This window comes from Bos indicus x Bos taurus, chromosome 29 (assembly GCF_003369695.1).
Source record: "Bos indicus x Bos taurus breed Angus x Brahman F1 hybrid chromosome 29, Bos_hybrid_MaternalHap_v2.0, whole genome shotgun sequence".
Taxonomy (NCBI): Eukaryota; Metazoa; Chordata; class Mammalia; order Artiodactyla; family Bovidae; genus Bos; species Bos indicus x Bos taurus.
This window is the reverse complement of record NC_040104.1, coordinates 19,227,771-19,243,895: the sequence shown is the minus strand read 5'-3', so window position 1 is coordinate 19,243,895 and position 16,125 is coordinate 19,227,771. Positions and strand designations below refer to the sequence as shown.

Here is a 16,125-nt window from a genome sequence, read left to right as displayed (position 1 = left end):
TCAAATATTTGGCAGAAAAGTAGATTATAGGACTGGCAGGAACCTGGGTAAGCTTCTGTATATTTGAATTAGAACTCAATAATAATAATAATAATGTGTTACCTAACATTTCTGGGCTTCTGTTCCCTTTTCTCTGAAACCTAATTTACTCTGATTTTAGGAAGAGTTCTATAATATCTGAAATCATGTCTTATTTCTGTTTCATTTTGGATAAAAGGTAACATCCAGAATATTAAAAAAAAAAGAAAATCAGCTAGTTCTTCTCCCATGAGCAAGTCCGTCTTTATACAGGACTGTCCTTCTATCAGAGCAAACAGTCTGGACAGGTCACTAGATGGGTTGTGTCTCTGAGTGTTTAGGTCCCAATCTTTAAAGTTGAGGGTATTTAACCTTTTTTGGCTTTCTAAGGTCAGTCAGCTCTACTTAGAACCATGTAGCTCACTGTCAGTGAATATGTTACCTTTGTCATAAGAGTCACGGCAGTAAGAGAGAGTATCTAGTTTTGGAAGCTTCTGGCCACCTCTTTCCCTGGTCCTCTAGCTAAATACACACTTAGACCACACTGCTGATGACTGGTTCCAAATAAGCTGTTGGTTAACCATCTTCTATCTTCCCAAACCAAAGAAGTCACAGGAGGTTGGGAAGCCCAGGCTGAGAAGCAGAGGTCATCAGACACCAAGCCAGGAAGGGTAGTCCGACTCGGGAATATTCGAACACCAGGACGACGCAGAGATCAATTCTCTCTGGGAGGGTTCTCAGAATCGTTTTTATGTGACTGTGTCCTCCTTAAGCAAAATCCTCTCAAGGAAAATAAAGCACCTAAAATTATTATTTGGTGAAATATCATACCTAACTAAGAAATGTGACCAGTCTTCCTGCCGGATTTCAATTCCACCATGGATCCACAGTCTTTGTTATCATAAAGCCTCGGCTAAGACTTCATGATACAAAGTTCTTAACAGCTAGACATTTTAAGACAGAAAAGCAAAAACTCAGGCATGCCCATGGCTAAGAGTGAGGGAGGAAAAAAAAAAATGGAACCTAGGAAATGCACCCAGTGAGGCAATTCTTAGAAACTTCTAGAGCAGAAATGTGACCTACCACGACTGGCCCTCCCCATGCACATGTTGTCTGGGGTCACCACTTCTTGTTTGATGGCAAAGTAGTCAGTCTGCAAGGTGTCCGTCTGCAGAGTGTCCCGGAGGATGACCGAGGAGTAGTCGTTCTCATATTTGAGGGAGAGGAGCTCCTCTGAGCTGATGGGGTGGAGAGTCTGGTAGGACTCTGTGATGAAGCTGGGCTCGGAGAACTCCGAGGGAGGGACGCACTGGGCATGCTCGATACCGTAGCCTGGAAACATAGAGTGTGCAATTGGAGAGAGGAGAGGTGAGTACTGAAAACAGGCTATTCCCTCCCCATTTACAACGGCCCCGTGACGTTAACCAAGCTGACTACTTCAGGGAATAAAAGACAAATACTTGAAGTCAAAAGGGCCTGGGTTTTCAATCTTGCTCCACTACTTAAGGGCCATGGCCCTTGACAGACACTTCCCTTTTCTGACTCAATTCTCTCATCTCTAAAATAGGGATGATGGCAATCTTCCCCAGGGCATTGTGATGAAGATCCAAGGACAGCACACAACCAACCTTTCTAGCACACAATAAACTCATCGTTGTTGTGAGTATACAGATCATAATAAAGTAAAACGATAAAGGAAAACAAACCTACTTAAGATACCCTTTGAAAGCAAAGCCATCAGATAAGCACAGCCCTACACTAATTCTCTTCCTCCGGCCATTCCTGCAGCCTGGTGAGGGTTCAGGCACCAGGAGGACAAGGCTTTCTGCTCAGAGACAGAACCTGAAGCTGCAGGGCATGCCCTGAAGGAAAGGGCATGTTCCCTAACCCTAACACAGTTCAAAGGGAACACTGTTGCACATTCTAGCAAAAAGGAAAGAACAAGATCAAAATCCCTGACCTGAACTTCTGTTGGCCACCACATGGCCCAGGGTCAAACAGGACCACTGGAGAGAAGCAAATCGCAGTCTCTCTGTGACTATCTGTCACGCTGAAGATATCAGCAAGACCCCAGTGTAGGAGCATGCAGGTGAGCAAAACGTGCAACAGGCTGAAACCTTGTGCTTTGCAGGAATAACAAAGCAAATAAGCAAGTGTCTACATGTTTTCTGAGGTTTTGGTTTTTTTTAATATGGACCATTTTTCAAGACTTTATTGAATTTGTTACAATATTTCTCCTGCTTTACGTTTTGGTTTTTTGGCCACGAGGCACATGGCATCTTAGCTTCCCAACTAGGGATCAAACCTGCACCCCTGCTTTGGATGGTAATGAAGTCTTAACCACTGGGCCACCAGGGAAATCCCCAAGAATCTGCATGTCCGGAGCTATTATTTTCTGTAGAATTGCCAGGCAGGAGCCTGAGATGGCCTAGGACAGGGTTCCTTTCCTAAGTTCCCATCACAGTGAGCAGGAAGAGAGAAGAGGAGCCAAAAGGAACTTACTAATGAAGTAATCCGAGGTATAGCGGGACTCTGGGTAGGGAGGGTTGACTCCATTAACTTGGTATGGCTTCACATCCTCTGCAACAGACCAGGAAGGAAGGGAACAAAGAGGTCAGCATGCAAGCAGTGCTCAGCAGAAGAGGACCCTGGAGGCGAGGACCACAGTGATCTCAGTCCCTCTGAGAGAAAATCTGCATGTTCCCTAACTGAGCTAGTGTCTGAGCCTCCCCTGACTGGAGCCTTGTCTATAGATGAGCTCACCAAAGTATGGCTAAGTTTATGATTTCAGTAGCTGGAAAAGGGGATTTAATGTCTTGGAAAGCACGCCCATGAGTAATCTCAAAGGGCTGGGAAGGCATCCACCCTCTTTCTGATGCGTGCGTGTGCCGCCAGCCTCCAAGGCTTGAAGACATCTTATTGTTGTTGTTTAGTCGCTCAGTCGTGTACGACTCTGCGACCGTCAAGCTCTTCTGTCCATGGGATTTCCCAGGCAAGAATACTGGAGTGGGTTGCCATTTCTTTCTCCAGGGGATCTTCCCGACACCTTGGGAGTTTACCAAAATCAGTCGCCAACATTCAAACAGATCAGGTCCAACGTTTTTCAGAAACACAGGGCAATCTTTTTAGGCAGGAAGATTTTTATTATTTTCTTATTATTCTTATTGCTATTTTATTTATTTTTGGCCATGCTGCACCGCACAGGGGATCTTAGTTCCCTAACCAGGGATTGAACCCCTGCCCCCTGCACCAGAAGTATGGAGTTCCAACCACTGAACCACCAGGGAAGTGCAAGCAGGTAGATTTCAGAGCCTCCACTTCTTCCAACAGATATCTGGTATTTGGTGTTTTTTCCATTGCCCTCAGATTTCAAGTTCAGGCCCAGATAAGACACTAGTAGGGTGATTCTACTTGGTGAAATATGACAGAAAAGACACATAACCAAAGTTCTGTCCTGGTGCCAAGCTCCACGGGAATGAGATAGAACGCAGAGGAAGGTAACCAAGCAAGAGAAACTTCTCCACTGAACGAAAGTGAACTTGTAGATCCCCTAACGACCCTGGAATCTGGTGGTAGCCCCTGACTACTGTATGGAACAGTCGGATTACATTTCACTTAAGAATCAGATGTAGACAGAGGGGGCTGGTTTGGGTTTTTCCTCGGGTATTTGATAGCTTGTTGGGAGCAGAGACTGCTGGGAAAACAAGTTCATGCCTGCACAGAAAAACAGTTCCCAGCTGAGATAAAATGATTAAACTCTGCTTCAGCAGCTTATCAGATTGAAACATCCCCTGTACCTTTGGCCTGCCACCCCACCCAGAACAGCTATGTTTTTTTCTGCACTGGGTTGCCTTACTTTAATCATAGAACAAAAGCTGTAGCCTCAATACAAACATCACGCTCAGCTCTTGGAGGATCTGAAGAAGCACAGTCCTTCGTCTCCCTTGAAAATGGGTGAGATGTTCTCACACTCACTCCATTACTCTCTCATTCTCCTAAATTCACTGGTATGATTCCTCTGCAGGAAAGTAAACAGCCAATTCACTGGAAAAGACCCTGATGCTGGGAAAGATTGAAGGCAGAAGGAGAAGGAGAAGGAGACAACAGAGGATGAGACGGATGGATGGCTTCACCGATTCAATGGACACGAACTTGGGCAAGATCTGGGAGATGGTGAGGGGCAGGGAGACCTGGCGTGCTGCAGTCCATGGGGTCACAGAGTCGGATGTGACTTGGTGACTGAGTAACAACAAAGCCAGAAGCTCCCCTCCATGAGTCCGTATCACTACACAAAGAACACAGGACGGGAAGTTTGGCTGAAAAGACCCAGGTGTAAGGAAACAAGTGATGTGGAGGAAACCACCTGACCTGTCCTCAGTTTACAGACAAGGACTCACTCTAAGAGGACATGCCCTTCCTGTGTCCCACGGCTGCTTTGAGAACCCAAACGGACTGGTTCACAGTGCAAACTTTTCTGTCTATTCATCCTATTAATTTTTGAGAGTTTGATATTGAAACCCCAACTAAAAATCTGAATTTATCTACTTAAAAAATAATTACGTAGTGGAGCTACATGTACCTTTGTCTTATATTTTCCAAGGCTCCTGTAAATGTGTTATCATAATTTCATAATTTTAAAAAAAGAAAACGTATTTTCAAGCCCTTTGGAAACAAGGAAATGCTGTATAGATGAGTTGTAACCGATCAGAGCCGACTGAGACACCATAGAACACCTGGCTGCCCTGGGGTGCTGACGAGAGGGAAGCGGTGCTTTGGCAGCATATATTTGGGTGACACGGTCTGATAGAGTCCACTGCCATGTTTATAAGCCAACGCTTGCATCAGACCTGCTCTGAGCCTGCCGTATCCTTTCCCTCTATAAACAGGCGCTCACGTCAACACATTATGAGTGGTTTGTGTGCAGTTACGCCGAGATCACGGCGTGGCTTCAGGGAAGCCAGTACCGCCGCCCAGCAGTCCTGGGCCAGATTCACCTACTTCTCAATTCTGCTTATTTATTTATTTTTCAGCTATTGCTGAGGAGAAAGCGCGGGGCAGGGGGGGGGGGGGGGGGTGTGGAGTAACAGTTCTGTGCCCAGAGGAGTCTAATTTGGGTCTCTCCTGGGCATTGCAGAATGGAAAATATCCTTAAACAAAGGAAGGTATTATATGGAATAAAAAGTGCTAAGCCTGAGCTCTGCTCCCTGCCCCCCGCGTCTGTGCCAGGGGTTGGAGCTGGTGACCACAGGGAAAGGGTGGGCCTGGGTCAGAGAGGGCAACGGGCTTCTAGGCTTACAGTCAGCTGGAGGGCACTGCTGACTGCTGGTAACTGCAATTTATTTTAAGAAGAAATTCAGAAAAATAAGCGTAAAAACACCCAAGTTTGCCGCCTGCTGCTGTTTCTATACTCAGCCCGGACTGTGGTGCATGAGTCACTCAGTCCAAAAAGGTTGGAAGAGGCTGGTAGGAGAGGCCATGTCATTACAAGGTTGCAACACGACGTCCTGACATAACCCTGGCTTCTGCTTCAGATGGAAAAGGTGTACCTCACGACTGCAATTCCAATCCCGTTAGTGGGCAGAGAAGACTGCTTATTAGGAAGCTCTGAAACACTGAGCTTGGATGTGGCCATGGATCAGGGGAGTGTGTTTCACGATTGCCAAAAAAAAAAAAAAATAGAAAGAAAGAAAGGAAAGAAATACTCTTTTGCTGGTTGTGGGCACTGCTTGTTCAAGCAGTACATGAGTCTAAGATAAGGACTGAGACTAGAACTTTGCAAACTGAGAAGCTTTAGGAGGTAAAGATGAAAAGTGGAGGCATCCACATATACACTAATATATGTAAATAGATAGCCAATGGGAATTTGCTGTAGGACTCTGGGAACTCAAACTGGGGCTCTGGAATAACCTAGAGGGACAGGAATGGGCGGGAGGTGGGAGGGAGACTCAAGAGGGAGGGGACATGTGTACACCTATGGTTAATTCATGTTGATGTGTGACAGAAATCAAACCAATATTATAAACCAAGAATTAATCAATTAAAAATAAATAAACATTAAAGAAATTAACATTTATGGAGCACCTGCTCCCTACCAGGCACCATACGGCAGTCTCCACAGACTGTATGTGCTGTGGCTGGACGCCCAGATGATGACCTCGACGTGGCACCCCGCTCCCCAGTTGATTCCGGAAGCTGCCCCATGCAGGCCCCACCTCCCCTACCCCACCCTGTCCTCATGCATTTACCTTTCTGCAGGATCTCCAGGTGTTCCCACAAGATGTCCCCAACGAAGTCTGGGGCCAGCTCGAGAAAGCAGTCTTTCCCCAGTGCGCAGAGGGCTGCCCCGTTCATACAGAACTTCTGGAAGTCCACACCCTTCAGGCTGAACTCGTTGACAGCCCACATCACCCAGTCCCGAACATGGGTCTCTGTCCACTGCCGGGGATCTGTGGGAAGAGATCAGATGATGCCCCAGCAGATCAGGGTCTCAACTCTTCCCTGAGCCTCGGAGACTACACGAAAGCACCCGACCTTCACTGAGACGTTCTCAGATTCACGGAATGAGGAAGGCCTAATGGAGTATCTTCTATAACCCTCCTCCCAACCCTCCTCCCTGCATCCAGGTCAGCCCCATCTTCTCCCTCCCACCAGTTAGCTAATCACTGCCATCAGCCAAAAAGTAACAAAGAGTATTCTCCACCCATGGAACCTTCCAACAGGTTCCAGGAGTCTCCTCTCTCCCTGCCTTATTTCCATCAGACTTTATTAAACTTGGGACAAGGGAACAAATGACTCCTTTAACAGCAACAACGACAAAGTCAAGTGTGCTCTGGACATTACACTCACCTCTCCCTGCACTTACTCATGTAATTTACTTGTGGCCATTATGCTTAATTATTCTTATCTTAGTTAATGATGGTTAGTATAGTTGTCCTTGCATATCCAATGTGATTGGTTTCAGGACCCCCTCCCAGATACCAAAATCTGGGAAGGTGCATGTTCCCTTATGTATATAAAAGGGTAGGGCACACTCAGCCCTCTGTGTCTGTGGGTTCTCACATCCCCAGATTCAGCCCACAGAATTGGATCTGTGGTTGTCTGAATCTGCCAATATGGAACCCTTGGATGAGGAGGGCCAACTACAGTAATCACAGCAATTAGTAGCAGTGCGCCATTCAAGTGATACTTAGTAGTAACATTACTGTGTGTGTGTCAGTGGCTCAGTCGTGTCCAGCTGTTTGCAATCCCATGGACTGTAGCCCACCTGGCTCCTCTGTCCATGGGATTTCCCAGGCAAGAATACTGGAGTGGGTAGCCATTTCCTTCTCCAGAGGATCTTCTCAACCCAGGGACTGAACCCAGGTCTCCTGCATTGCAGGCAGATTCTTTACCACTGAGCTACCAGGGAAGCCCAACAATGTTATTGGGCACCTGTATTATACCAGATAACCTGCAAAATATATACATAAGACAGGTCCTCCATTGAGGGGCCATGTAGAACAGACGACACATAACCTTCACGCGTGGCCCTGGTTTAACATGACTACACCAGCTCACGGCACTGACCGAACTCAGGTGACGGCAGGGTGTGGTGCCTATAGCCCACCTCCTACCTCCTCTCAGTGTTCTCCCCTGCAGTCCAGAAGATGACTTGAGAAGATGATGGAAAAGTGGATGGTCAGAACTCACTTTATTCTGCTTTATGACTGGGCTCTGCTGTCAGCGGAGGTTTGTGGGAAAGCAGAATATGTGAATAGGTGGACAGATTCATTCTCGGAATCTCCCTGAGGCCTGTGTCTGGCAGGGTGGAAGTCGCTCCCACAACAGTAGCTCTGGCAGGGTGGAAGCCGCTCCCGCAACAGTAGCTCTGGCTGGGTGCAAAGGCAGCCTCTATTTCTCTTACTCAATAGAAACGTGTTCCTTCTGCTCCTAGTTGCTCGGGAAATGCCACTTGGTCAAGGCTTAAGTCTTCCCCAGTCATTTTTCCTTTCTGACCACTCAAGTCACTTCCCTTTACATTCCCGAATAAACCCTTTCAGAGGAGAACGTGTGTGTGCTAAGTCGCTTCAGTTGTGTCTGACTCTTTGCAACCCTGTGGACCACAGCCCACCGGGCTTCTCTGTCCATGGGATTCTCCAAGGCAAGAATACTGGAGTGGGTTGCCATGCCCTCCTCCGTGAGATCTCGACCCAGGGATCGAATCTGCGTCTCTTACATCTCCTGCATTGGCAAGCAGGTTCTCTACCACCAGCGCCACCTGGAATGCCCTGAGGAGATACCCAAGTATAAACGCATTTCACCAAAGGACATGGAAAAGAGTAAATTCCCAGAACTGTAGCTCATGGAGTTCATCTAATGGCAGCCAGAATGACACCAAGACCATGCCTTCCAAACTTGTTTGTACAACAGAGTTACTTGAGCTTTACAATTACTGATGCTACCAGCAATTGTGACTTAATGGGTCTGGGATCTGGCCTGGACTGTGGAATTTTCTGAAGATCCACTATCTAATGTTCAAACAAGTTTGGGCGCCACTGCCCTAAGACCAAGATGGCAGGGACAAGCCTGGGAGATCAGGGAGCATCAGCACGTGTCTACGCTTGTTCCAAGAGACGTCTGTCCCAGTCTATGGCTGCTGATTGAGGGTGGTGAGTAAGTGTCCATCTCAACCAACAGGCGAGAAAACCAACTGTATCTCAAAGTCTGGTCCATCCTCTCTCCTTCCAACTACAAAACCTACCTTTTGGAATTCCCAGACGTTGCTGCTCTTTAGAGAAACCACTGAAAGTAGCTTTCAAGGCCTGAGACATCATTTCTTTGCTGCTAGGAGTTAAGAGCGGGACATCTGCACATTCCATATCTGCAAGGCAAAAAATATCATATGAATACAAACAAAAATGAAAAAGATGATGGGTGTCAGCTAGACTGATGGTGGTGATCGTTCTGCAATATACACAAATATCAAATCATTATGCTGTGCACCTGAAAGTAATAAATACATGTCAGTTATACCTCAATTTTAAAAATGAAACTAAATAGGTAGTTAACCACCCATAAAATATAATAGAGCATGAATGGGCTGAAGGAGGCAAGCTGAGAAATAACTGTAGTAGCATCGTCACCAGGGCAGGTAAAATTTGGGGGGCTTTCCATAATGTGGTAGGGTCTGTAAAAAAAAAAAAAAATTCCCGACTCTTGCCTTGAATGTCTGTATCTCTGACAAAATACGTCAATTCTTTCTGAATAGCTCTACCAGTTCCCCATAGCCTCTATTCATCCTTCACATTCACTGAGAATATTAATGTTTCTGCACACTTGCTGTTACCTCTGAAAAAGAAATAAGAGTATTCATTGGATAAATAATTCTTTAGCCCTTGCTACATCCAAGAGATTAGAGAAAGAACAGTGAACAAGACAAAAATGATTCCCACCCTGATGGAGCTTGGTATCAGGTTCCAGCAGGGAAATCAGTTAGTAAAAATCTATTTGCACAATTAAACTTCAAATACAACGTCAACAGGGCTTCACAGGAGTAGGAGATGAAGTGTTAACCCGTAATAGTGCCCTTTAGGTCTGGAGGAATCAGCAAAAGCCTCCTTCAGAACACAGATGTTTGACCTGGGATCTGAAGGATCATTAAGAAAATTATTAAAGACCAGTGGTTCTGAATGTGTGGTCCCCAGATCAGCATCACCTGGGAACTCAGCCCCACCCAGACCTCCTGAATTACAACCTCTGAGGGGGCGGAGCCCGGAAATCCATTTTCAACACAGAATCCAGGTAACCCTTATGAGCACTGATATTAGAGGACTGAGATACTAAGTGAAGTGAATAGCACAGCTGAAGATTCTGAGATGGGCGAAGAGAACCTCAGTTGCTTTAGTATCGAAATGGTCAGTGCAGCTGCGGCACAGTGACTGGGGGACAGCAGCTGGAGAGGAGGCTGAAAAGGTAAGTGAGGAGGGTGTGCAGGAATTTATAACTGTATCCTAAGTAAGACAGAAAGGCACTGAGGGTTGCCTGCAGAGGAATGACACGATTATATTTTGTCTGAAGAAGGATCACCTTGCAGTAATTCTTTTTTTTTCCTGTCTCACTGCACAGCACGTGGGATCTTAGTTTCCCAACCAGGAAACTTCCCCATGCACTGGAAGTAAGGAGTCTTTATCACTGGACCACCAGGGAAGTCCCTATGATAATTCTATTTTTCATTTTTCAAGGAGCTGCCATCCTGTGTTCCTCACAGTGGCTGTAGGATTTTATCCTGTCACCACAGTGCACACTGGGCTTCCCAGGTGGCCTGGTGGTAAAGAAGCCACCTGCCGGTGCAGGAGACCCAAGAGTTACAGGTTCAATCCCTGGGTGTGGAAGACTCCCTGGAGGAGGAAATGACAAGCCATTCCAGTATTCTTGCCTGGAGAATTCCATGCACAGAGGAGCCTGGCAGGCTACAGCCCATGGGGTCACAGAGAGTCAGACACGACTGAGTGACTGGACAACAGCACAGCGCACAGTCCCGCCTCCCTGCCAGCCCTCAGCAGCCATCCTAACACACACCAAGTGGTATCACACTGTGGTTCTGATGTGCATTTCCTTCATGACTAGTGATGTTGAGCATCTTTCCATCTGCTTACTGGCCACTTGTGTATCTTCTTTGGAGAAATGTCTATTCAAGCATTAATAGAGTTATTTGCCTTTTTTTGTCGAGTTTTAGGCATTCTCTATATCCCTCATAACTCAGTCAGTAAAGAATCTGCCTGCAGTGAAGGAGACTCAAGTTCGATTCCTGGGTGAGGAAGATCCCCTGGAGATGGAAATGGCAACCCACTCCAATATTTCTGCCTAGAGAATCCCATGGACAGAGGAGTCTGGCAGGCTACAGTCCATGGGGTTGTAGGAGTCAGATACAACTTAGCGACTAAACCACCATATACCTAGAAAAGTTGACAGCAAAGTCTTGAGGAGATATTTGTATACCTAGGTTCATAGCAGTGTTATTCATAAGAACGAAAATGTGGAGGCAGTCAACTGTCCATCAACAGATGAAAGGATAAGCAAAATGCACCAATAGTATATACATATGATGCAATATCATTCCGCCTTAGAAAGGAAGGAAATTCTAACACACATTGCAACATGGATGAGACTTCCCATTATGGTAAATGAAATAAGTCAGTCATGAAAAAGACAGATTATATGAGGTACAAATTTATAGAGTCAGCAAGTAGATTAGTAGCTGCCAGGGACTGGAAGGCAGAGGGAATGGGGTGGAGGAGGTGGGGAGTTGTGTCTTGGGAACAGAGTTTCAGTTCTATGGATGAAAACAGTTCTGGAGGTATATGGGGGTGATGGCAACATGGATGTATTTAATTCCACTAAACTGGAATTTGGGCTTCCCAGATGGCGCTACTGATAAAGAACCCGCCTGCCAACGCAAGAGACATAAGAGACACAGGTTTGATCCCTTGGTCGGAAGATCCCCTGGAAGAGGGCATGGCAACCCACTTTAGCATTCTCACCTGGAGAATGCCATGGTCAGAGGAGCCTGGCAGGCTACAGTCCATGGGGTCTCAAAGAATCAGACACAAATGAAGTGACTTAGCATGCATGCACAAACTGTAACTTAAAAATGGTTGAGTTGGTTTAAGTTTTATGTTATATTCATTTTTACCACAATTTTTAAAAATGGGGGAAAAAACTCTTTCTTAGCTGCCCCATAGGGTTTAGGAGGTATTTCTGAATGGGTGAAGGAAGACTTGTTACAAAGCTCTTGCATTATTTGTGGTGAGAGATGATGGTGGCTTTGCCTACGAAGGTGGCTCTGCAGAAAAATTCAAGTGGGCAGATGTGAAGTGCATAGAGTAGACAACAGCTATAAACCTGATTTATGCAGGCGGTGGAGAGGAGTGAGATGCAACATCTGTAGAGTCACCCACGGGTCCTCTGCTACTGTCGCATGTACCTTCATCTCTGCTGTAGACAATCCCTCTTGTACTTGCAGACCATGTTCAAAGCCAAGACATGCAGCTATGGTTCAAGTTATAAGTCCTCCAAATCCACCTCAGGCACAATTTCCAACAAAAAGCGAAAAAGAAATGACTTGAGGATTCCTACGAGCTGTCCTGTGACCTTCAGACATCAATGCACTTCACTGCAGTCATTTACAGAAGCCCTCCTACTCCCCCATGTTTCATGTGAAACAGACATAAAATGGCTGAGTTCCAGGCAGGGCCACTGAGAAGTTCCTCCACCAGCCATCTCTAAAACCTGTCTGGTTAAAAAGTTCCCAGTAGGCTAAGTCACTTCAGTCGTGTCTTTGTGACTCCATGGACTGTAACCCACCAAGCTCTTCTGTCCATGGGATTCTCCAGGCAAGAATACTGGAGGGGGTTGCCATGCCCTCCTCCAGGGGATCTTCCCCATGCAGGGATCAAACCTGCGACTCTTAGGTCTCCTGCATTGGCAGGCAAGTTCTTTACCACTAGAGCCACCTGGGAAGTCCAAAAAGTTCCCTGGATATACACAATGTGTTATTGGCTGGATAAAATGGAAACATAAAGGAGGGACAAAAAAATGACAACTGATGACCACTGAAAAAAGAAGCAAATTTATTGCTTCTGAACGTCAAAACGAATGGAAATTGTGAGGTGAGAAAAAAGGGCAGGCAGCACTTTCCCATAGTTTGCTCTGAGCCAGGTTGTCAGGAAACCGCCCAGTGTCAGCCCTCTTGCCCTGGAAGAACAGGAGGGTTCACAGCCGTGGTTCTCCCAGGCCCTGCACCGAGGGGGATCTGAAGTTCCAGGGAGCAGAGAGTTTGGGTTGCTTTGGGCCATGCCCAAAAAAACCTAGTGGAAAAATCAACATGCCTCCAGGAAGACTGACAAAATGATGGAAAATCCCAGATTGTTACGGGGGAAAAGTGGGGGGAGGGGATAAAATGTTGATTACATAACATCCAGCCCTTTGAACAATGGAGTAATCATCAAATGAGTCACCAAGAAAGACATTAGTGCCTCCCCCCATCCCCTCTCTCCTCGCCCCAGAACAGCTATGGGACAGGTCCAGGAAGTCTCCCCTCAGAGTGGAAGTCAGTTTGATTCAGAGAAAAGGACTCTTTATTTAACCAAGAGTATGGCTTCTGACCGAAACACAGGAGTCAATCAACAAAGGCCGGATGAATTCACTGTCTTCCGAATACGAATCGACTCTCCTTCCCTTCGCCCCCATCCAACACGAATCCATGAACTTGAACTGTGTGGGTTCTGTTGTGTGTGTCTGTTCCTGCCACTGGATTTATAACTCGATGAAAAGGACTCTACGGATGGCAGAAACTGGCCAGGACAGCACATGTGGAAGATGAGAGCCAGGCCAAATGGATGGGCAGTGATGATTCTGTGAACTGGAACTGAAGGATGAGACTGGCAAGAAGGCCCCAGGAACTTCTCAACAGGAAAGCCTGGGCAGTCAGGTGCCAGGATGGTGTGCACGACTCTAGGCTGACAACACCCCACACAGGTTTCTGCTTCCTGTCTGGGAGCTGGCACTTCTGGGTTCTGGCTTAATTCTCTCCAAGGGAAGCAGCTACACTTACTTGTGCCTGCCCACCTTGACGCCATCTTCAAAAGCCTTATCTACATGCCATCAGCTGCAGCTGCACGGCACTCAAGGGCTGCGCCCCTGGGTGGGGATTCAAAGTGCCAGATCTCTTGAAAAGGTGCTCACAGCCCAGCTGGGGAAAGTCAACCCCACATTCGGGACACCTGCCCTTGATGAGCTCGGAGGAAGGCGTATCACAATCCTTGGGCCCAAAGGACTCAGACAGGAATGTCAGAGCTTCATCTATTTTCTTAAAAGTGTAGAATTTGGGGTTAAAAAAAAAAAATCTAAACTCCTCTGTAAGTGAATGGACAATCAGGCAGGATTGCATTTTTCAGTAGCACAGGGGTTCCATTTAAATGATGATGAATAATCACATTCAAAAGAGGATATTAATATAAAATATTAAACTCTTATCGTGTAAGAATATGAATGCAAAAAAGTCCTCTAAGTTGCTCATTTATGTCCATGCCAGTTCTGTCAATGATAATCACCAACAACAATAAAATCATTGCACAGGTGGAGAAGGTGACATGGTTTAGCCCAAGCAGGCACCTTTGCTATGCTTACCATACTTTGTCTCATTACCTATTACAATACATTTGCATTAGGAACCAAAAATATTTCTAACGTTAGCAATAGCACCTAGAAAGTAATCGAGGCTCCACAGAAGTTAACTAAATGTATTTTATGGACAAGTACTAAAACTGCCTCTGTGCTGATAATTGTAATTGTGGTGGTTGTTGTTTAGTCACTAAGTCGTGTTTGACTGTTTGCGACCTCATGGCCTGCAGGCCACCAGGCTCTTCCGTGGGATTTCCCAGGCAAGAATACTGGAGTGGGCTGACATTTCCTTCTCTGGGGGATCTTCCTGACTCAAGGATCAAACTCCTGTCCCCTGAATTGGCAGGCAGACTCTTTACCACTAAGTCATCAGGGAAGCCCAATAACTGCAATGTGTGTTAGTTGCTTAGTTGTGTCCAACTCTTTGCAACCCCATGGGCTACAGCCTGCCAGGCTTTTCTGTCCATGGAATTCTCCAAGCAAGAATGCTGGAGTGGGTTGCCATCTCCTTCTCCAATGGCAAAATCTTAAATTGCAATAACACATTTGTCTCAAAATGTTAGCTTGACCTGGAAATATATAGTAAGATGATATAGTGGAGACTCTAAATATACTTATGAAACAACCATATTACAAGTATATTAGATTTCTACTGTTGTTCAGTCACTAAGTTTTGTCCAACTCTGCAAGTCCATGCACTGCAGCAGGCCAGGCTTCCCTGTCCTACATAATCTCCTGGAATTTGCTCAAACTCATGTCCATTGAGGCGATGATGCCATCCAACCATCTCGTATTTGTCATCTCCTTCTCCTCCTGCCCTCGATCTTTCTCAGCATCAAGGTCTTTTCCAGTGAGCCAGCTCTTCACATTAGGTGGCCAAAGTATTGGAGCTTCAGCTTCTGTTCTTCCAATGAATATTCAGGACTGATGTCCTTTAGGATTGACTGGTTTGATCTCCCTGCTGTCCAAGGGACTTTCAAGGTGCTGAGTCTTCTTCAGCACCACAGTTTGAAAGCATCAGTTCTTCAGTGTTCAGCCTTCTTTCTGACCCAGGGAATATTCCCTAGGACCCCAAATCTGAGTTAATGTTTATAAGAATCACCCATGTTTCTGAGAGGAGAGTTGTACAGAAGATGGAGAGTAAGTAACAGTCCCAAACTCTGTCCAATCAAGACTGCAGAGTATTGGAGTAGAAATGAACAGACAGCTTTCAGTGAATCAGGAGGGACACAACGAGCTGTGGCCTTTTTCAACACAGAGAAACATCTGCTTGTCGATCACTGTGACCTCGTCCTAAACAAAAGCTTACACACCTCAAGGATGTTTTAAGTCAAACGCAAAACAAGGGTTTCAATTCACTCATACGGAACTCAAAGTTAAGGCCTGCTCGATGGCAAGAACCCAACTCACTTGACTTTTCCTATCATTCTTTAAAGTTGTTTGAAACTGAATGGCTCGTATCAACAATGGTACCCAGAATCTAAGCCTGAAGTGGCGTTGATTCCAGAAGTTGATTCCATTCAAGACAAATAGCCTTGCTGACCTGAGAGGTTCCTCCTCTCCCCCTCCTCACAAAAATGGCAGGAAGATGGGAACATCTGGGACCCGAGGGTTAGGTGATGATTAGAAATCCAAGGTGCATGTTCCATTCGTATGCAGCCACCGGAATGGCCAGAGCATGGTGGATTACCATGACTACACCACCCATGGGAGGAGGGTACTGTCCCCATCAATAGCAGCAGGAGAGAAACACTGAGAATGCATGATACGCCTTACATCTGAAAACTACTACAGTCCACCAAGACCTTTCCCCAATATCCTCGCCACATGAAGTGGCGTGGGGTGGGGGTAGGGTGGGGAGGAGCAGGGCTAGGAAAGTATTACGGGACCTCCACCTCACAGATGAGGAAACCAGGACTGCAAGAGATCAAGAACTTGGCTTAAACT

General features: G+C 46.2%; 1 protein-coding gene across 3 annotated transcripts in view; it reads right to left on the bottom strand.

Annotated features, from left to right (window-relative positions):
- The window catches only part of ETS1 (ETS proto-oncogene 1, transcription factor), a 140,243-nt gene that overhangs the window by 29,587 nt on the left and 94,531 nt on the right, over positions 1–16,125 (bottom strand). For all 3 annotated transcript variants that reach the window (XM_027531197.1, XM_027531196.1, XM_027531198.1), the window contains 4 exons: positions 8,759–8,878; positions 6,264–6,464; positions 2,521–2,598; positions 1,102–1,350 (listed from right to left, as the gene is read on the bottom strand). In XM_027531197.1, the coding sequence (XP_027386998.1) occupies positions 1,102–1,350; positions 2,521–2,598; positions 6,264–6,464; positions 8,759–8,878 (648 nt within the window). The remainder of the gene's footprint in view (positions 1–1,101; positions 1,351–2,520; positions 2,599–6,263; positions 6,465–8,758; positions 8,879–16,125) is intronic.